Source organism: Vulpes vulpes, chromosome 11, assembly GCF_048418805.1.
Source record: "Vulpes vulpes isolate BD-2025 chromosome 11, VulVul3, whole genome shotgun sequence".
Classification (NCBI taxonomy): domain Eukaryota; kingdom Metazoa; phylum Chordata; class Mammalia; order Carnivora; family Canidae; genus Vulpes; species Vulpes vulpes.
Genome location: NC_132790.1, coordinates 80,973,224 through 80,995,838, shown reverse-complemented (window position 1 = coordinate 80,995,838; position 22,615 = coordinate 80,973,224). Strand labels below are relative to the sequence as shown.

The window sequence follows — 22,615 nt, the reverse complement described above, 5'->3', positions numbered from 1 at the left end:
ATAAGCCAAGACATGGAAGCACTCTAAGCGTCCTTGGACAGCCGAATGGATAGAGAAGTTGTGGTATATATATAAATACACACACACACACACACACACACAGAGCCATATTATTTAGCCATAAAAAGCAGGAAATTCTATCATTTGCAACAACTTGGATGGACCCCGGGGGTATTATGCTAAGTGAAATAAGGCACACAAAGAAAGACAAATAATGTATGACCTTACTTGTTTGTGGAATCTCAAAAGACAAACAAACTCCTGGAAAAAGAGATCAGATCTATGGTTAGCAGGGGTGGGAGGGGGTGGAATTGGAGGAAGTTTGTCGAAAGGTACAAATGTCCAGTTAGAAGATAAATAAGCAGCAGCGATGTCTGTACAACACGATGATGGACTACAGCTAACATTGCCGTATGGTACACGTGAGAGTTAAGAGAGTAAATGCCAAGAGTTCTCTGCGCAAGGAAAAAAATTCTTTCTTTCTTTCTTTTTGTATCTATAGGAGATGGTGGATGTTAACTCTTGTTTGGTAATCACTACACGATACACACGTGTGTCAGTCATTACGCGGTACACTGCTCACTTGCACAATGCTGTGTATCAATCACGTCTCAATAAATCTGGGGGAAAAAGAACATCTGTGGGGTATTTAGAGATAATCGGAGACCAGCATGGGACTTGGTGGTTCTTGAAAACCCACAGAGATTATATCTGGATGTCTATTTTCATGCTTTCTATAATAAACCGAATTATATGAAGGGGTTGTGCAAACTGTAATGTGCTGCTCTGCCTGTGTGGCTTTGTTTTTCCTTTTATGTGCACCCCGGACTCCCCAGGGAGGTAGTAAACCCACCGAGGCAGAAACTGTTTTCTGTTTACTGGTATCCTCAAGGTCCAACCCAATGTCTGGGCGCCAGTAAGTGCTGGGGTGGGGGGTTACAGCTGACAATGAAGGTGAGTTTGTTCTTGGTCTGAAAGCCAGCGGACGTTCTAGCAACCTCCCTGGGTGTTTGCACTGTGCTCCAGGGGAGAGGCCGGGGCCAGCGGCCTTGCCTGGTGGGGAAGTAGAGCGCTCTGTGCTTTTGGAGGAGTCCCTTGGAAGCCCTTCTCTGGTCCGCTCCAGAACAAATGCTCTGTCCTTGACACCAACACGAGCAGAGGCGTCCCCTGCCACCTGTCAGCAAACTGCTGCCAGGCTGTAATTTTACCGGATGTTGAGAGAGGAAGCCCGAGCTCAGCAAGGCCCTGGCGGAACCAGGGGACCAGCAGCGCCTTTTCTTACCTGTTAATGAAGCCTCATTAGAAACAGCGAGAGACGGCGCTGAGAACTGCAAGGCCCGTCTGCCTTGGCTCTGCCTGCCAGAGGCTGATTAACTGAGTGATTATGGCAGCTGCTCCTTGAGGTTAGGGAGCTGCGGAGACGGAGGGTGTGCGCCCGGCGCAGCACGCTGTCTGGTGCAAACACAGGAGGCTGTGCGAATCCATCCTCCCCTCCATGCAACCGCCGGGACAGCTTCCAGGTTCTGGAAAATGCATGGCCCTTCAGACACAGAAGTGCCTCCTTTTGGTGGCTGACCTTTGGGGACCGTCCAGCTGTGTTTAGGTTAGGGATTTTGGTCGGGGGGGTGGGGGTTACAGAAAATTAATTGTAACGAGTAAGAAAGAAAAGAACCAGACCTCAGTGTACCTGCATCCAGCATAGCTACGTTGGAGCCTGCCACCCTCTTCTAGGGAGGCCCTTGCACCCACTTGTTCAATTGCAGGCATCCCTGGAGTGTGCAGCTGGGCCAGGGGATTGGTGCTTTGCAGAAATGTAGCATCAAGGTGGTGCCTTAACTATTTCTGTACCTCAAACAACAAACAGAATTATGTAAAGGTGTCGTGCAAGCTGTAAATAGCTGTCCTGCCCACGTGACTTATTAATACAATTCCTTTGATCCTAGAAGCCAAAAAGGAAAACCAGTTGGCATCATGTCAACCAGGAGACCAAACCCCCCTTCTCGCCTTGCTTCTCTTCTAATGGCTCTTAAGGATAAAGAAGGTTTCTTCTGTTTATGTCGGCTTTGGCTATTTGGAACCCCAGCGGTAGGGGGAGGGTGTCTTTGAATGTGCCCATGTTGGACACATCCCCCTCTCTGGATTAGCCACTTATGAGGACAGACTCAGTGTAGATATTTTGGTCTGTAATTCTGTGTGGCAGGTGGACTGACAGAAGCTTGGGGGAAGAATTAAAAAATTAAGGCTGGGCTTTGTGTGTGTGGTTTTGGAGACACTGAAAGCCTGTGGTAGGACACAGGTGGTGGTTTCAGTTTTAATCAGAAGGCAGGGGAGTCTTGCCTGGATAGGTGGCAGATTCACAAACTATATTTAGCTGGGCTGGGCCTCAAGAAGGCTGGGGAAAGGACCCTGGAAAAAAATTCTGAGGCTGCCAGTGGGGTAGGCAACCACAACCTACTTAATGCCCCTAGACTTAAATTGAAGTACCCTTTAAACTGACTGAAAGATCCCCTGCCATCTCAGTGAGATGTGTGTGTCTGCACGTAAATGCCTGTGCAGAGTATATGAAAGAGATCTGAGTGCTCTGTGGTGCCTAAAATCATGATATATTCAACAAAGCACCATGCTAGTCTGCTCTCTAGCAAGAGTTGTTTTTGCCCCAAATTGTAGCAATTCTGCATGCCATGAGCACAAATCTTGCCTAAGCTGCACATTTATGTCTATTAACCCAAGAGCAGCTGACCCTTGGATGACAGATGACGTCATGCTCAAGGACGCCTGCAGAAGCCATCAAGAATGGTTCCATGAGCAAAGGCCAGGCAGGGAAAGGGATATCCATCTTTACCTGACAGTGGGTTGAACAAGGTGGGCAGACTGGAAGCCACACACAAAGCATTTATTTGGAGAGGGACAAGGGAGGTTGATCAAGCTTCAGACTATTTAAGGCAGAAGGACCCTCTCCACTTCCAGGATGCTTTTCAGACTAAGCTGAATCAACCAGGGAATCCAGCAAGGAATCCAGCTTGGGAGAGTAGGGCGGTGGTGGGAGTCTAGGGGATGAGGGGGAAACTCCTCCAGGAACTTTATTGGTCACTTGGTGAGGGAGGCAGCATTTTCTTCGTGAAAAGAGGAAGTTTCTTCATTAGCTGAAACAAACAAAAAACATATATAAGTCAGATAAGTAATGGATGATGAAAATTAGTAAAGATAGCACAGTGGGAGTATAGGAAAGGCAGATGTCTCATGAAAGAATTTGGTCTTTGGAACAAGACAGTTTGGGTTTCAAACCCCTGTTACATGGTTATTAGGTGTGTGACCTTGGGCAAACAACTTAAGTTCTCTGAAGCTTTGTCTCCTGTCTAGAAAATGGGGAGAATGATGTCATCCTGGCAGAGTTTTGGGGAGAAATGAAGATAAAGATCTTAAGAATGCGCTGGCACCTAGCGGGTATTCGCTAAATGGAGTTCTTATACTCTTAAAGTAAATTCTACCTAACTCATTACTGTTTGTATATGTTTACGACAATTTCACGTATTTATTCAGATGTCCATGGGCTTGTGAAAAAATTAGCTTTGTTAGGAACATCTAACTTTCATAATCAATAAAAATGAATCCAATAAAAAGACAGTTGGAAAGGAGCTGGATGACATATTTTCTATTGGAAAGGAGAGAGGATTAGATTGCTTCTATACAGCTCTCTTGCCTTTGGAAGAAAAATGTTACACAGCACACTGGAGAAGCCAGGGGACCTGGGGTCCAGTCCCAGCTCAGTCTCTACCTCTCCATGTGATCATAAACACAACCTTTTCTGCTCTGGGCTTTTGTATCCCCTCTGAAAATGAGGGGTTGGATTGTGTAATCACTAAGTTGTCTCTCAGAGCTGATATTTTATTCATTATTCAATGTATGTCTTGGAAGGGACTTTGGAGGGAAATACGAAGATATAGAATAAAGACTTGGATTTTTTTAACAAGTGGGCAAGGAAGCAGAGTCCCAAGACTTATGCATATGCTCCTGGAATCCTTACCCATTAAAAAAAGACTGCCTATATACACATACCTATGAGCATGTGCATACACATACATATACAGATGTATATATGCCATTCCTACCCCTTGCCTCTCTCCAGTATGGAGCCTGGAAAAGCTAAGTCGTTGCTTTCTCAGCATCCCTTGCAGATAGGTATGGTCATGTGAGCAGGTTATGGTCAATGAGATGTGAGGGAAAATCCACTGGAGACCTCAAAATGTTTTCCTTCGCTGATAAAAGAGAGAGCCACACATGGAAAAGCTTTTTTGGTGCACCCCCCTTCCCTTCCCTTCTTCTCACAAATGAGGATATGATATCTGCAGCTGTTGTAGGCATTGGGCAACCATGGGTAATGAAATGAAGGCAAAACCCCCATATATCAGGGATGGTATATCAGAAAGGTGAAAGAGCTTGGGACCTTTATGAAATCATTGAGTGACCTAGACCACCTTATTTCTAGAACTCTTAAATAAACATGGTTTATGCCCTTGTCGATCAAAGCGTGGTTTGTGGGCCAACAGTTAAAGGCATCGCCTGGGAGTGTTGCTAGACATGAAGAATTTTTGGTCTCACCCCAGACCCAGTGAAGCAGAATCGGCATTTAAAAAAAGTCTCCAGGTTGTTTCTCTGTATTTAAGAATAGGTTTTTTTGTCTCTTTTTTCTTTGTTCATTTGTTCTTAAATCCTACATATGAGTGAAAAATGGACTTAAATACAGAGAGCAAACTGATGATAACCAGAGGGGAGGTACTTGGATGGGGGAAACCTGTGAAGGGAATTAAGAGTACACTAATCTTGGAGGATCCCTGGGTGGCTCAGTGGTTTAGCACCTGCCTTTGGCCTGGGGCGTGATCCTGGAGACCTGGGATCAAGTCCCACATCGGGCTCCCTGCATGGAGCCTGCTTCTCCCTCTGCCTGTGTCTCTGCCCCTCTCTCTGTGTGTCTTTCATGAATAAATAAATCAATAAAATTTTTTTTAAAAGTACACTAATCCTGATGAGCACTCAGTCATGTATAGAGATGTTGAATCATTATATTGTGTACCTGAAACTAATATGACACTTGTGTTTTAATTATAGTTCAATAAAAAATATAAAAGATGCTCAGGTTTTGGTGTTTTGAGTGCACATTAACATTTCAGGAGCATTGGTTTGCAGCCCCATTAATGAGGGCCTATTGCATGCAGCTGAAAGTATTCCTAACAGACATCATGTATGTCCTCGGCATGTCCAAACACATAAAGGTATGTCCAGGTGTGTCTCTGCATATGTGAATATACAAATAGAAAAAATCCTGCAAGGACACAGGCTGTGTGTGTGTGTGTGTGTGTGTGTGTGTGAGAGAGAGAGAGAGAGAGAAAGAGAGAGAGAGAGAGAGAGAGAGAATATGTGTGTTGGGGAGTTACAAGGTGATTTCTCCTTTTTACCTTAATTGCTTCTATAGTGTCTGAAAACTGTGAATTGCAAACCCAGGAGTATGTACACCTGTCACAGGAATGCGAGGCGGAGAGGCTTACCTGCTCTCCTCCCTGTCCAGCAGGGCGTGGTAGGAGGCCACGTCCCTCTGCAGCTGGGCCTTGTGCGCCAGCAGGTGCTCCCGGGCCTGCTGCTGCTGCTCGGCCTCCGAGCGCATCTCCCTGAGCTCCGCCTCCAGCCTGCTCACCACCGCGCCCAGGTTCTGGAGCTCGATGTCGTGCCAGTGCTTGGCGTCGTGCAGGGTGTTCTCCAGGCCTCGTTTCTGCCAAAGAGAGAAGGCGGTCGGCCCGGGAGGCTGCAGGCCGGGCCTTGCCCGGGGAGGTGGGCTGAGCTGCGGGAGGGGCGGCCCTGCCCGCTGGCCTCCTGGGTGGGGGGCCTGAGCAATCCTCCTCCCCGACCAGACTATTGTTCAGTCTGATCCACTGATCCTTCTGAGGAGGGGGTGCGGGCAGGAAGAAAGAGAAGACGGGAAGGAGAGGGAGAAAGATGAGGTACAGTGATGGGAGAGAATGAAAGAGTGAGAAAGATAATTAAAGGAAAAATGAGAGTGAGAAATCGACATACACATACGGGGAGGGAGGCAGTTGGCAGGTGTCTTTTCAAAGAAATCTTGCTCTCTGAACTGCCTCGGGCCTTTTTGCTCGATTTCCCACTCTCTGGGGGGCCCTTTCCTCCTCCACTGCTGAAACCCCATCCATCATTCAGCTAAAATGCGGTCTCCAGCACTCTTGCCCAGGTTGCCAGGGTTAGAATGAATGTCTCTGGCCTTTATACACTCAGCACTTTTTTCTTTAGTGTGTTAGTAGCACACCCTGGCCACTGCCTCTTCCCCTTGCTGCCCCAACCCTTGGGCTCCCCACTGCCCATCCTGAGCCTGTTTCTCTCCGAGCGAGGCTGCCCGTGTCTGTGTTGCCTGGTGTCTGCCACACTCGTGATATTAGCTGTCTCTCCCGATGACTCTTGCGTTGACGTTTCCAGCACAGACCTCTTCCCTGAGCATAAACCTGCTACTGAATTTCTTACTGGAAATATACACAATCCACGGGCACCTCAAATCAGTGCGTCCAAAATGCAGCCACTGGTTTCCTTCTGAATCTGTTTGCCTCTCCTATTCTGTGCTTCAGCTGGTGAATTCACATGACCTGGAAGCCAGTGAAAGGCATGTCCCTCATCTTCCCTCCCTCTGAATTCAATCATCACTGAATCCTGCCTCTTGTCTATTCTGGAAAGTATTCACATTTGTGCCCTCTCTCCTCCAGCCACCGGTGCCCACGATGGATGCTTATCATTGCTCCCATGGGGTAAACTCAGAAGCTTGTAGTTCATCTCTTGGTCTCTAGTTCCTCCTGCCTTCGTATTCTCCACACAGCAGCCACTGTGTTCTGTTGGAAGTCCAAGTCTGGGTTTGTATCTCCCCTGCTTTCTCACCTGGATCATCACTACTCATCCCCAAGTCCAAGTTTAGGGGTCACCTCCCCTAGAAAGACTTTCTTGATAGTCTCTTGCTCTTTCTCCCAGCAGGCCGGATTAGAGGCTCCTCCTTTGGGTTTCCATGGCTGCCCAAGTACATGCATACCCTTAGACTTGGTAAGAGTGGGATGAGCTTCCTAGGGGCATGTTTCCTCTACCAGACAGTGAGTGAATTCTTGAGAGCAGAAATGAAGTTTCTATAACCCCAGTGATAAGACAAGGGCTGGCATAGAGTAGGTGCTCATCTGGCTGTGTTGCTCAGGTTGACAGCACTTGTATTATGGTTATGTTTATTGACCTACTTGTCTCCCCATTAGACTGGAAACCCCATCTTCCCATATAGCAAACCTTACAGACTGTAGGACTGACACATAAACAACTTTAAAAAAACTATGTGTATCTTTCTTTAATATTTTTTCATAGTTGTAATTATGGTACACCTATAACTTAGCATCTGGCTTTTTATATAACACATAAGAACAGATAAATATGTTTTCAAATTAGGATAATATCTCGATAAAACAACTTTCTGTAACCTGCCCCCTAGGAGGATATTTTTCATACCTTTTTGATTATTGTGATTGAAATGGAAGATTCTTGGTCATGATGCCATCTTGAATCATGGCTTCTGTTAAGCAGAGGCCACTCTATCATCTTACTTAAGCCATCTTAATTCCATAGGGTATAAGAATATTGAGTCAGATTCCCATCCTAGGTACATTTACAGGTGGCAAAAATGTAACTAGTAAAAAATAAATTTAGATCAGTATCTGGCCTAGGTTATTATTCTGGTGAGATCTGAAAACCCCTTTATAGCAATAAAAATGCAGAAGTGGCCACCAGCACTTTGAGAATCACTTGTTCCAAACTCTGGGTTTTCTCTCTTTGCTTATCAGGAAATTGTTTGGTTTGCAGTGTTTAGTGCTGACCCTGGGCCTGTAAAACCTGTTATTTGGAAAAACCCTTTCATGGGATCATGTTTGGATCAGCTCTCTATAGTTTTGGTTCCATGTTCATTGGTGACTTCTCCATGTGGCCTGAGGTTTTCTCTGATGATGTAGGACCCACTGCCCAAGGTAGGTTTGTGGGAACTCCTATCAGATGACCTCTGTCTTTTCTATCTCACCCTCAGAGTCCGGTCCAGCTTCCCACCTAAGTCCCTGACATCCTGGCCTGGTTCTCGCAGAAATGCTTGGGCTTGAGTGATGGCAATCAGGCCACTGCTGCCCATCTCCCAACTCCAGCCCCCACAGCAACACAACACCAGCAAGCAAACCGAGATCACAGAAGCACACTTATTCCCCAGTTTTTGGAGATGTGAAAGGACTTCCTTGAATTGCTAAGCCCTCTAGGAAGTGATTTCTTGCCTTGAATCCACCCCTGATTTGAGTTGATGGAACACAGAGCTCAGTAGGCTTTAAGCACCATTCCTAGTGCCTGGCCACCAAAATAAACAGTGCCCTGCTGGCAAAGGGGGCCGCGAGTGCCGCCTACTCAGCTGAGGCTTATACGAGGCCCCGTGGGGGCCTTATGTGTGTACAGGTTGCTCTGGCTGCAGATAATCGGGATGGCTGGATGCACTGAGCTGTATTTGAAAGCTGCAGGAAGGGGTGCCACTTTTTCTGGCTGTCCGTGCCCCTAACCTCAGCTGTAAGGCCCAGTGACCAGAGCTCTGATCTACCAGCTAGCAGGGGACAGAGGCGGCCCATCCTGGCTCCCAGGCACAGCCAGCATATCACCACTCCTAAGTCTTCTGGTTGGGCATGTGAGTTTTCTTCTGATTTGTTCCAGTAGTAAGGACCATGGGATTTAAGTGAGGTGATTATATGATGCCAATTTGGGATTATTACACGAGTGATTATAATAATAATTTTACAATGATAATGGATAATGAATACCATTCATTGACTGATTACTCTGTGCCGACTACCGTGCTAAGGGCTTGACCTGCATTGTTCCATTAATCATCCCTGTGATTTTCTGAGGCAAAATCTGTCCAGTTCCAGTCCAGTGGCAGATCACATTTCCAAAAGCAGTTGCAATCACGATCCCATCCCACATATTCTTTCTCTATGTGGCCTCGCCACTGCCTCATCAAGAGGTGGCATTTATTTCTCTTCTTGTAGGATCTGGGAGGGACTGTGACTGCTGAGACCAAAAGAGTTCTGGATAAGTGATATTCAGGGACTCTCAAGCCCAGGTGTTAAGAGGCCTGGTAGCTTCTGTGCCCATGCTCTGAGGGAAGCCAGATGCCATGTCAGAAGTCCAATCACATGCCTGCCATGATTTGAGGAAGTCAAATGCTAACTGCATGGAGAGGCCCCATGGAGGGAGAAAAAGAGATGCACAGCTTAGGCACCCTGCATGTGAGTTGAAGCCATTCTTGGATGGTCCAGCCCAAGCAGATGCCACATGGAACAGAGAAGAGCTATCTCTGCCAGACTCCACCTAAATCACAGAGTGAATGAACACATTTTTTACTGTGATCTGAAGCCACTAACATGGAAGATAGGTATGATAACCCACATAGATTCTCACTTCGCAAGTGAGAAAACAGAATCTTTGAGAGGTCACTCAGCTAATGAGTAGGGGATCCTGATTCCAGATTCCAGAGTCTGAGTGCCAGTCCCCCGTTCCATAGGCCCACTGTTGTCTAGTTGAGTAATAGAACCAAAAGAGCTCAGTTCTTCCACTTGTTACTTGTGTTAATGAGCAAACCACAGTTTACTCTTCTGCAAAGTAGGATATCATTTGCTTCTCGGTGTTTTTATGAGTGTCTGATGAGAGAATGCATGTGAGCAAGCTCTCAGTACTCTTAGTATCATGTTGAAGAAATTATGTTTTGGACACTCATCAAGTGCTTTGGGGACATAAAATAAATTAGACATGGTCTCTGCCTTCAAGGCGTTAAATGTGGTCAGTGGATGAGCTGATATAACCACATAAACCACGGGGCTCTGAATGTGAGTGGGTGGAAGGTGGAGAGATCACCCCACCTGTGGGAGTCAGGAGCTAGCTAGGCTTTTGCTGGGTGTAGCACTTGTGTATCTTCCACTTCACATCTGTTAAGGGTGTGAGGACAGGTAGGGGTGGGCAGAGTTGGGAGGGAGGAGGGGTCGCCTTCCAGCCATGGGAAGAACATGTCCAAGGGCTCAAGGGTAGGAGAGCAAAGGGCGAGTTCTGGGCATTTCCCTTCCTGCACAATCTGGGCTGGTCTGTAAATGAGGCCCTTTTTTATTACTGGAAGAGTGGCAATTTTTGGCAGCCACAAGGACATCTGGGGAATAAATAGTAGCCCCTTAACTGTGCTTAAAGTGACTTGGGCAAAAGGCAGCACCCCTAATATTAGGATCAAGGGTTATGGCAGGGAAATAAAACTGATTAGCATAAAATTCACATAACTCTGAGTAAATAATGCAATGTCTTTCAGTTTTTTAGCTAAAGTACATTGCTTTAGACTGTATTTTCCTGATTTTTCTCACCTCAATGCCTTTTCTCACATCCCCTCATACTGACCCTGATCACATCACAGGATGTGTGGGAGAGCAGTGGAGCAACGAGATGTGTGTCATGTTGTGCTATGTAGTGGCAAGACTGAGCATCTTCCTAAGCTGGCTGGGCATCATGTGATCTTATCTGTCAGAGGACAATGGACCAAGTAAGCTGAAGACATGTGAAGGAGGGGGACTGGGGCTGATGGAATGATCTTGTCCATGGGCAGTAAAAAAGTTGTTTCTGAGGGAACCGACTAGAATAAATCCTTGAGCTCACTTCATGGGAGTCCAGGACTGCATTGGGAGGCGGGGCTGCTGGTTTGGTGATGGAATGGATTTGGGTGGCAAGAGCAAAGGCCTCTGCTGGGGCCCCAGTGGAGTCCAGACCACCCCAAGCTGCAGGATTGCATGAACCATTCCCTTCATGTACTTCATGTACTTCATGGACAATACACTTGCTGTTCAAATTAGAACACAAGGCCCCTGCAGGGGGCATCAAGCAGGAGCTGTGTGCCTGGCACCCTAACAGAGAATCAGAGGGTGAACTGCTATATTATTCATAATTATTTTAATTAATAATAATAACAAATAATGCAAGAGACCTTTCCCCACAAACCCCAGTGAGTCTGAGGAGCTTCCTAGTCTTAAGTTGGTCCCCAGAAGTAGAGCCTGAAGCAGGGATCCTGGTATATGTAAATAATTAAGGGGTTGCTCTCAAGAAAAGGGCAGCAAGGAAAGCAGGATAGGGCAGAGGAAGGCGCTAAGCCAGGAGGGAGTCTCAGGTGGAGTCTGATCCCCCAAAGGGCTTGGGAATGTGAATTACACCTTGAAACCTATTCCACTTGGAAGCAAGTGGGCTGGGCTTTTAACACCCACATCAGCTAGTCATTGACTGAGGGCTAGAGGAGGCGGGCCTAACTGCCCAGGCCAGGTGCCCGCTGTTAGGTGGAGGCCAATTCTCTGGAGAAGTGGGACCCTCTGAAAAGGGGTATCTGTGGCGTAAGCGGCCAACACTCAAGCAGTGGCCTGGTGTAGGGTATTTCAGTGGGGGTTCTAACAGCTGTCACTATACTTGTGATTTGGTATCAGGTGATCCTTTCAGGTCTCAAAACTTGCATGCCGTGAGATGGGAATCTCCTGCAAACTCTGACCCACATGACTCTCAGTTCAAGAGTTGGGAGTTCAAATTGACATAAGAAATGCCAGGGCTCTTCCTGGCCCACTCACCAGGGCCCTCAAGGATTCGGTCTCAGCCTGGAGGCTCTGGATCCGACACGAAGTGTTGTGCAGCTCCAGCCTGAGGGCGGCGGCCAGCTTCTCTTCCTGGGTCTGTGCCATGCGGGCCACCTCTGCCTGTTGCTGGGGAGGGTCAGGTCTTCGCGTGAGCGGGCCTGTGTGGAGAGCCTGAGCCCTGCCTCCCCTCTCGCCCTTCCCAGGGCCCACTCCACTGCTTCTGACTCAGAGTCAACAGCTGGCGGATTGAAAAATCCCTTTTTCCGTAGGCGCCCTCACCTATTTGCATACAACCATTTACTTAGTTTGAACATACAGTGAATGCAAGTAGAATAAAATTCAAAAGCTTTTTCTGAAGGACTTCTAGGAGAAGGTCTCCTTTTGTGCCCATGCTTCTAATTACCCAGTTCTTTTGTTTCCGATTTCTTACACCTCTTTCCACAAATAGTTCATATATTTACAAGTGAGTATGTATGATCATCCTCCCCTTGTTTTGGTCCTCACTACATCTTAGAAGATATTCTCTACCAGTATATACAGATCAATTACGTTCTTTTTAATGGTTCCATAGTATCACCTTGTTCGGAAGTACCGTAGTTATTTAGAAGCTCTGCACTGATAAGTGCTTAGATTGTTTCCAGTCTCCACCTGTTACAAACAATGGTGTAAAGAATAACCCTACGACCCTCATTTTCCACACAAGGGAATATCTCTGAGGGGTAAATCCCTGTAGTAGAACTACTGAGTCAAAGGGTATGCATTTGTCTTTTTTTTTTTTTTTTTTGCATTTGTCATTTTGATGAATGTTGCCAAATTGCCCTTCAGAGAACTGGTAACCCGTTCCAGTAATGTCAGGCAGTGCCAATTGCCCCAGACCTTCTTCAAATGAAGAACTACCCAACTTGATCTGATAGTCCCTGTTTCCTTGTAAAAACCAGTCTGGCCACAATTGTGAACACAAGGGGGAAGGTCTGTGTTTCGAAATTTCTCCCTGAGCCATATGGACACAGTCTGATTCTTCCCCATACTTTCAGGGGAGGAGGTCATTGCTACTCTCTTCTCTCTGCTGGAGAAAGGGAAAGGGGAAAAACTAGAGCTCACCTTCATTCATCTTTGGTGCAGTCTGATGCTTGTCTCTAAGCCAGTGATACGGGAGAAAAAACCTGTTTTCTAGTTTACTGGATGTCTGGATTGACCACTTTTATGACATATGAATACTTATTTATAGGGTTATGAAAAATAGTCCAACCTAACTAGGAAAACCCAGGTCAAAGGGCTCATATCTCAGGTGAAGTTCTTCCTGTGTCTGCTATGAAGGGGTAAAAAAAAACATCCATTAAAGGTCTGGGATCAGCTAAAGGAGTGAAAGCTGTGGGCCCAGCTCTGGTCAGTCCATGGCTGTGTGTCCCTGGGCCATCATTCAACCTCTCTGAGCCCCAGTCCCTGCCCACAGAACACAGATCACAGTGAGCAGAGTCACTATGAGGCTTCCATCAGGTTATACATGTGGAAACTTTTAGAACTCTAAAAGTATGCAAACAGTGACTGCATTTATTTTTCTAATATATAAAAAGTAATATTAGCCAGTAAATGAGTTTGTAAAAGCCACTGTCAGTTGCATAGTACTAAGGATAACTAATAGGTGTTAAGCACTGGTTCTGTGCCAAGCACTCCATTAACAGCGTTAAGTCCATTATTTCATTTAATCTTCACCACCCTCTTCTGAAGCAAGTGTCATTGTTATTCCTTTTTTACATGAGGAAACCGAGGCACAGAGAGACAAAGTTATTTACTCAATATGGTACGGCCTATGAGGGGCAGAGCTGGACCTTGTGCAGTGGCAGACGCCAGAGCTGTGCTCTCAACCAGGTGTGAATGCAGCTGCTTCCTCCATCAAGACCCCTGAAAGTGGAGTCTTCCCCACACTGAAGGTGCACCACTCTAAAATATCTTCGTGGCCTGTCAAGTCCTGCTTGGATGGGTGGCCTGGTTTTTCTCCCTGTCTTTGGGGGTAGGGACCTGGCCAGGTGGGTTGTGCAGGTGGGCTGTGCAGGTGGGCGGGGCTCCAGCAGAGGGGCGGAGTCAGAGTCCACAGGGGCCTTGTCTCAGAGCAGCCAAGGGCGGCCAGCAGCTGGAGCAGGCCCTTGGCAGCTCCCCAGAGCCTGAGAGCCGGGTGTTAAATCTTCCGGATGTTTGTAAGCTGGTTGGTAAACACAGCCGTCCTTAAAAATTAAATTATTAATTTAATAATTACAATTATTACACTTACAATTAAGTTATATTAAAATGGTAACAAATACTCCAAACACATCACTTGCTGGTTTATTTACATGTTATCATTGTCTGCACTATCGAAGTTATTTCTATTGATGGGACCTGTGTGGTAGGACTAACATTTAGTGATGAGCTTCTGAGCATCTCTTCCAAACTCTGTGCTTATTTACATCAAGTTACGAGTCTGAAATCAGCTGTGGTGAGAGTATTTGCCTCATGGAAATTGGCAAACACTACAAATCAGGGATTGAATTATTGTTTTGCTGACTGTCTAGAGTTAAGAAAGGGATGCAGAAAATGTTGATAATGCAGATTAAACTTAAAATGGGTCATGTCTGTAGCTATTGCATTATGAATAGCAAAAACAATTAGAGGAAATATCTTTCCAATATTTACAAACTATTATCTGATTTGCAAAGAAGCTACTCATCTCATTGATGAAAGGACTCACTGAAGTCAATGGAAGTATCAACTAAAATTCATTGCAAAGCTATCCTCATTTATCATTGATAGGACTTTTTGCTTAATCAGATATTAATAAGCATATTTTGTAATCTGATTTTGTGACATTATTATTGATGACAGAATTATAAAAAACAGTTGGCAGGTTTTGCAAGAAGTAGCAAGTCACACTGAAGGTATAGGCGCAAATGGAAAAGCAAAGTAAGTATTTTATCTTAAAATTTGTTATCTCTAAAATTATATAGGTTATCTCTAAAATTTATGTTATCTCTAAAAGTATTTTAGGGACACCTGGGTGGCTCAGTGGTTGAGTGTCTGCCTTCAGCTCAGGGTATGATCCCTGGGTCCTGGGATTGAGTCCCACACTGGGCTCCCTGTGGGAGCCAGCTTCTCCCTCTGCCTCTCTCTGTGTCTCTCATAACTAACTAACTAACTAACTAACTAACTAACTAACTAACTCCCATGTGATGCCTGGCCCATGACAAAGTTCTAGATTGCTAGGGAAACTGAGAAAACTGTAAAATGGTATTGTTTGTCATAGACAAAATATAGCCAAGGAATTAATAAAATTAAAATAAGCCAAAGTTATTATATTTGAGCAAATGTTGCCCACCAAGTTGCTGAGTCCAAGCCTGCTTTCTCTTTGTTGAAAGTGAGACTAACAAGAGAAGTGTTAATGACCTACAAGCACCAAATGGAAACTTTCTTATACAGTTTAATTAAGACTGAAAGAGAAAAAAAAAATTAATTTGATCACTGTGGGATTCAGTGTATTTTAAATCATGCCCAATATCTTCTCAAATCAGGTTATGACAAATCATACTTGCCTTCACTTGGGGATAGTTACCTGCTTTAACTCACTTAGAAGTATTACCTGTTCTTTTCCAAAGGCTTTTTGGAGTTATGTTTTCTGATTAATAATTACTTTACTTCTGTTTCCATTTCAACCCAATGCCTCCACATTTCTCCTCACAGACCGAACAGTAGGTGTGTCATTTTAGAATCTGAGGATAGGAAGGTAGGACTGTGTTTTGTTGCTCAGCGCAGTTGCTAGGATGTGTAATGAGATTTAAATATGTTGGTCCCCAGGCTTTCAAACCAGCTTGAAATCTTGGCTCTGCTGTGCAGGAGCTAGGCTGTCATGTTTGCACTCCACCTATATTTTTGGGACAGGAGAGCATATTGACACTTTGAAATACAGTAAAAAATTTCAAATAAAAAATTTTAAATTAAAATTACATGTTATTGCACGTGAAAGATGGATGTGAGAGAAGAAAAGCAGCATGCTTCAGAGTAAGTCAGAAGGAAGGATTTGAGAGTCTTGGAGGGGAAAGAGGCCATCTCCAAAGCTCTGCTATGCGGGTGTGTTCTTAGCAGAACATGTATCCACGATGAGTGCTGAGAGGTTGATGTGTATACTGTGCCTTTCTCCAGCAGTTGCTGTGTGGATTTCAGCCAGTCACTCGAGCTCTCTGTTTTTGCAACTGGCGAACAACAGCTTTACAAGAGCATTGCTCTGCGGCAGAGTACAGCTAACTGTCCCGCTCTTGAAGTTTCTTAGATCTCACAGGACCACAGTAACCTCATTATGTTCACTATCCTGGAAAAAGGGAAAGCAGTGGATTCCTTGGGGATACAGAGGTTCCCGACCTTGTATCACAGGGCAATCTTATCCCATGGAGAGGACACAGAATCATGGTTTGGAAAGATCATGACAAAAGTCTGGCATAACCTTTTGGACCGTTGAGACAAAGGCCTCTCAATCTCACATTCCACAAGACAATGAATCAAAAAGCCCCCTCTACCCCCTGCATGTGATCTGTCCAGGAAAACCTAGCAGTTAAGAGTGTTGATTCTGGAGTCAGAATATGTGATTTGAATCTCAATTTTGCCATTTGGAACTGTGTCTTCTTGGGGAGATTACTAACCTCTCCATGCCTTAGTTCCCTCCTCTGTGAAATGGGTGAGATCATAATACCTATCTCATGGTGGGAAGGTTAAATGAGAACAGGCCTGTCAGGTACTTAGAACAATGGGCACTTGGTAAAGGCTTAATAAATGCTCTGCTGGCACTGCGTTCACAGCATATTGTATCCTGCCTTGTAGAAGAATGGTTGTTCTATCCATCGCCTCCCACGGGCACCCAGGCAACCTCATACTAGATTGTAGGGACCTTGCGTGCAGGGACAACTTCCTACTGACCCCTCTGTCTGCCCTGGGGAGCTACCATGGCGTTTGATACCTAGGGCACGCCCAACAACATTTACTAAAGGTTTACAATGCATCCTAGGCACATGCTAGAGACTACAGAAGAGGAGGGTCTACCAGCATTGGAATTAAATCACACCTTTTCATTAACTAGGATTAACTATCATTGTTATAATGGCTATAAGTCACTTTATAATCATGTGGTATCATATAAATGTTATTTAGCTAAGGATGGCTTTTGACAAGCAGCATACACACCCCTGACCTACTCCAGCCAGATGTAGGATTTATTTGGGAGAAGGTTGGATGCCATCCAGTCTTCACCTGAGACACGAATTCTCCTTGGTGGGAGTCTCACTGGGTGAAACTTCAGTATTGGCAGAAGGGCTGGCCTGGCTAGGCTAAGCCAAGTTTCTCCTTGAATTTACACAAGGACTGTCTGACTATGGAGGCTGCTCCTGAAAGGCTACAGGACCAGTTCCCAGCCTCAGCTGAAGCTGCCAAAGGACACCGAGGAACACATGGCTTTGTGGATTTGCTGCCCCTCATAAGTAAGCATACCCTGCTGATGAAAGTGGCAGAAGAGGCTCAGCAGTGATTTTATTCTGAAGAGCAAAATATGTTTTTCTTCTTAAAATAATTATTGGAGAAGTTTACATGATAGTATATTTCTCCTGGTGCATGGAGATCATCCCATTCCTAAGAAGGGACTCTTCTGTTCTGTCTCTTCTCAGAGACTAGTAAGTGTTGCACTCAAACTGTAGTACTTTTTAAAATTTTTTATTCATGGGAGGCACAGAGACATAGGCAGAGGGAGAAGCAGGCTCCCTGCGCGGAGCCTGATATTGGACTCGATCCCAGGACCCTGGCGGGGATCACGACCTGAGCCAAAGCCAGATGCTCAATCACTGAGTCACCCAGGTGCCCCCAAACTATACTACTTTAATTTCTCAGGGATTTGGGTTGTTTTATCTTTGGAAGTCTCTTATTTTAAAGATAGTTTAATTAATTAATTAATTAATTAATTAATTAATTAGAGAGAGAAAGAGCACAAGCAGGGGGAATGGCAGGCAGAGTAGATAGGGAGAAGCAGACTCCCTGCTGAGCAGGGAGCCTGATGCAGGGCTCAATCCCAGGCCGCTGAGTTCATGATCTGAGCCGAAGGCAGACGCTTCACCGATTGAGCCACCCAGGTGGCTCAGAAGCCTCTTATTTTAGAAGTAAGGCCCCTATACTTCTCATGGGAAAGAGCTACCATTGAGCAATATCTAAGATAGCTTTGAGATCTCAGAATGAGGTAGCCAGGGTTGGCCAGGGATGCACCCATAGCACCACGCACAAGGCCTGGCACCTGGCTTGTGCTTGACAGATGGAAACTGAATGAATGAGTGAGTGAAGATTTCTTGGTAGAATGTGATGGTTAAAGTGTTGGGTGGTCCCCTATATAGGTAGTCACTCAAATATGGATTGTCAACCAGTTGTGAGGTGGAAAATACAATGTGGAGGATGAGGGCCTGGGAGTGCCCTTTATAATATGCATGCTGTACTGGTAGAGTAAAGAACAGGTGAAAGATAGGCAAGGCCTACTCAATGAGACAGTCTCTTTAGTTTCCTTTTTAACAACTACTCTGATTCCCCTCACTCTGCCCCCCAGCATGACCAGCTGGGCTACACTCCTGTAATATACAGTGATGGGAACCAAATCCTGGCCTCCTGGTTGGTATAGTAACTCTGCCTTATTGGCTCAAAATATCTTTTGAAAGCTACCCAGAACTACCATAAATTAAGTAAAAAGACAATTGACACTCTGGGAACATATTCAGGGAGAGGACTAGTTTCTCTAGTGCACAAAGATTCACTACAGACCACTAATAAGAAGTCTAAGACCTAATAAAAATGAGTAAAAGATATGATCTGATAGTATACACAAAATTCAGCATGTAAAAAAGATGTTCCACCTCCCTTATGAGAAATGCAAAATAAAACTGCACTGAAAAACCATGTTTTGCCTATAATTTTGTCAAAGATCACAAGGTATGAGAATTCAGAGTATTGGTGAGGATGTGGGGAAATGGGCATTCTCAAACACTTCCAATAAGAATGTAAATTGTTACAACCTTTACTGAGGGTAATTTGACAATATTTATCAAAATGACCAGTGTGCATAACTTTTGACCCAGCAATGTCACATCTATGAACTTATCTAGCAGATATATTTCTATCTTGGGAAATGAGGGACATACGTAGTTAGTGACTCATTTATAAAAGCAAAAGATTGGAAGCCACCTAAATATTCATTGGCAGGGTGTTAAATAAATCCTGGGATATCCATTAGCTAGAATAGCAGTTGGCAATTTTTTCTGTTGGGGACCAGATAGTAAATATTTTATGTGTAGCAGACCATACAGCCTCCATTGCAACTACTTCACTCTGCTGGGGTCTGCAAATGCAGCCATAGACAATATGTAAGTGAATGAACATAGCTGTGTTCCAGTAAAACTTAGTACAAAAAACAGTGAGTGGGTCAGATTTGGCTTGTGGGCCATAGTTTGCTGCCCACTGTGGTATGATATCATGCATCTAAAAAGCAGTAGCAGCCCGGGTGGCTCAGTGGTTTAGCACTGCCTTCAGCCCAGGGCCTGATCCTGGGGACCCAGGATCAAGTCCCGTGTCGGGCTCCCTGCATGGAGCCTGCTTCTCCCTCTGCCTGTGTCTCTACCTCTCTCTCTGTCTCTGTGTCTCTCATGAATAAATAAACAATATCTTAAAAAAAAAAAGAAACTGTAGTTTCTTTAAAAAAATAAATAAAAAGCAGTATGTTCTGAATTCTATTATTTGTGTAAAGAGAGAAAGAGAATATACACATATTTCCTTGTATGTGCATAAAGTATCTCTGAAAGGATTCATAGTAAAAGGATAACATTGACTGACCCTATAGAAAAGAACCGGGTGGCTGGAACATGAGTTGGATGTCATTTTTCACTGTATATTATTATTATTTTTAAAGATTTTATTTATTTATTCATGAGAACACAGAGGAGAGACACAGGCAGAGGGAGAAGCAGGCTCCATGCAAGGAGCCCGACATGGGACTCGATCCCGGGTCTCCAGGATCACGATCTGGGCTGGAGGCGGCGCTAAACCACTGAGCCACCCGGGCTGCCCTTACTGCATTATTTTGTACATTTTGAATTTTGAAACAAGCAAAGGTATTATACATTAAAAATGCTTGAATAAATTCAAAGTAAAAAAAAAAAGAAAGAAAGAAAAGTGATCGGGGCTCTTTTGCAGGCTCTCCTGTGACATACTATGTGGTATAGAAAGGCTAGATGATTCCCCTTTGGTACTTGCCTAAGCATACCAGAGTAGGCCATGGCTTATTTCACTGAACAGACAGTAGGGATTATAGCCAACTCATCAACATGCAGGGACCCCTAGATTACAGATGCTTTTAGGGGTTTTGCTCTTTCTATTCTCCTTGAAAGGAACTCTCCCAATTGACCATCACGGTGAAACTGCATTGGGCTATCTTGCCATCTAGAGCCAGTGACCCACCCCAATCGACTAGCAGAAACCCATTCTAATCCAATTTCATATATTATAAGAAAATATCCACTCTTCTTTGCACAAGCAAGCAAAGAGGTGTTGACTTGGAAGCCTATGTAAAATATTTGTCCTCTCAGGGCAAATTATAGTTTGTGAATGTGGGTGATATGGAGACATGTTATCCAAGGTTCCTAGTCCCCTCATGGTTAGAACTAGACCAATGTTGTCCAATATGGTAGCCACTAGCCACACATAGCTATTTAAACAGAGATTAATAAACACTAAGTAAAATTAAAAATCCAGTTTCTCAGTTGGATCAGGAACATTCCCGGTGCTCAAGAAGCACATGTGGCCAGTGGTTCTCATACCGGATAACTGCACAGACTCACAACAGTCCCATCCTTGCAGAAATTGCTGTTAGAGGGCGCTGCTCTAGTCAGTGGCTAATGTCTCTTTCAGCTCTAAGCCTATCAATAACCAGAAACCTCACGATTCATCTCAATCTGTTCACTTCTCTTCATTTTCAACCGTCTCCACAATCTGTCATCCTGGCTGTTTAAGGCATGATGGTTACAGCTCCAGCAAAGTTCCTGACCACAAATGCCTTGACCTGATCTGAGGCGAGTGCAGACCACTATCAGAAGAGAGAGCATGGGTGCACTTGCTGTGGGATTCCCGGCCCCTGGGGGCTATTGAAAGGAAGTGGAATTCTCTCTCTTTGGCACCTTCCACCCCACCACACCAGCTGGTGCCGGTAATTGGATAGGCCTTTGGTTATTGTACCCATCCTCCCACTGCAGTGAACAAGGGACAGAGATGAGACTTCCAGGACTGAGGGTGTGGAGCCCCACCCTGGGAGGAAGATCCCAGGGAGGAGGTGAAGAATGCAAAACAGAGCTTCTCTTGCTTGTTGCAGAACGGAAATACCTCAGCATAAGAATACCAGGAAAGAGGTGGAATGTTAGAGGCTCTCCTATATTCCCCAAGGTGGCCTTTTTAGGATCTGTGGGTTGCAGATAGGAGAATGTATTCTATGGATAGCCAGGAAGGTTGGAACTTGATATGGCATGTTGTCGGCAGTTCCCCAAGCATCCCCAAATACCTTGAACTGGGTAACTGCAATAAACAGAAAAGGAAGGGCCAGGCTGGAATATCCGCCAGAAATTCTCTGGACTAAACTGATCCCCTCCAAACACAGTTATACAACCTGAGAAGCTCCAAAAGCTAGACCACCAAAGTTCCCAACATCTTGGCTATGGCTGGAAAGAACCTAGCTAGAACCTCTGTATAAGCTTTTAATGATTTAAAAATAAGAGGAGTAAAAATAAATAAATAAATAAATAAATAAATAAATAAATAAATAAAAATAAGAGGAGTTAGCAGATGCTGATGGCATCCACCATTATCGCCCAGGAACCTTTAGTCCAGAACATGTTTGTTCTCCACCCCCCTTCCATTCCACTGCCAGACTCTACCCCTTTGCCTGGGAGAGCTTTCTCTGAAGTCTTTGAAAGATCATGCTGCTACCAGATGGCAGATGTCTGATGGGGATGGTACTACTACCCTGGGTTCCTCCCCTCTCCCCTCTCTTGTATTCTGTACTGTTCCCCAGAAACCCTATGGGTGCAGAGTCCAGTCTCCCACAGTGGGTGCTGGTGGGATAATGAGTTCTTTATTGATTCCCTTCTCTGCTTCTCCTCTACTAGTATTTTGTACCCCCGCTCCCAACAACTTCCAGACAGATTGTTTCCTCTTCAATATTTGTCTCAGGGTCAGTTTCTGGGGAATCCTAAACAAAGACATAAATTAATAATGTCAATTAATTTTCAGCTTCCCCAGGCTGAAAGGTAATTAAATACATGTCTGTATGCTCTCTGCAAAAGGTTTTGAAAGGAGTGTGTGCTAAGCCATTTCACATTTATGCTTTGCTGCCAAGAAGCCAACAAGGGGTGCTCAGAATGGGCAAACGTCAGCCCCCAAGGGCATGACAGCAACTGACAAAACTATTTATTGGAGGACTTCTGGCTGTCAGTTCTGATCTCTGTTGATGATCAGAGCAATTCACTCATTCTGCAAATATTTTCTGAGCTCTGCCTCTCTGCAAGAGGCCCCGGCAGCATTAGCCAAATGAAAACAAGTACTGTCTGTTTTCTCTGAGATGTAGCTTTCAGATTATTCTATTAAAAAAAAAACAAAAAACAAAAAACACTAATGAATCTGTTCAGAATTAATGCTTGAATTACTATTGGGCTGGTGATGATTCCCGAGAGGGTGAAGGATGAATAATAATGTGCAGGATTTTCTTCTTTTTCACAGTATGCAGGATTTATTTCTGTTATTTAAAATGCCCTTCCCCCCTCACCAAAGAAAGAATCCCTCCAGTGTGGGGTACGCCCCAGGAGGGGTGGGACGGGAGCAAGGTTGCA

General features: G+C 44.9%; 1 protein-coding gene across 1 annotated transcript in view; it reads right to left on the bottom strand.

The window, feature by feature from the left end:
• Nucleotides 1–213: 213 nt before the first annotated feature.
• BFSP2 (beaded filament structural protein 2) overlaps nt 214–22,615 on the bottom strand; it is a 65,031-nt gene continuing 42,629 nt past the window's right edge. The window contains exons 5-7 of the mRNA XM_072726878.1: nt 11,694–11,825; nt 5,544–5,764; nt 214–3,143 (exon numbers count right to left, since the gene is read on the bottom strand). Coding sequence (XP_072582979.1) covers nt 3,140–3,143; nt 5,544–5,764; nt 11,694–11,825 — 357 coding nt within the window. The 3' untranslated portion in view covers nt 214–3,139. The remainder of the gene's footprint in view (nt 3,144–5,543; nt 5,765–11,693; nt 11,826–22,615) is intronic.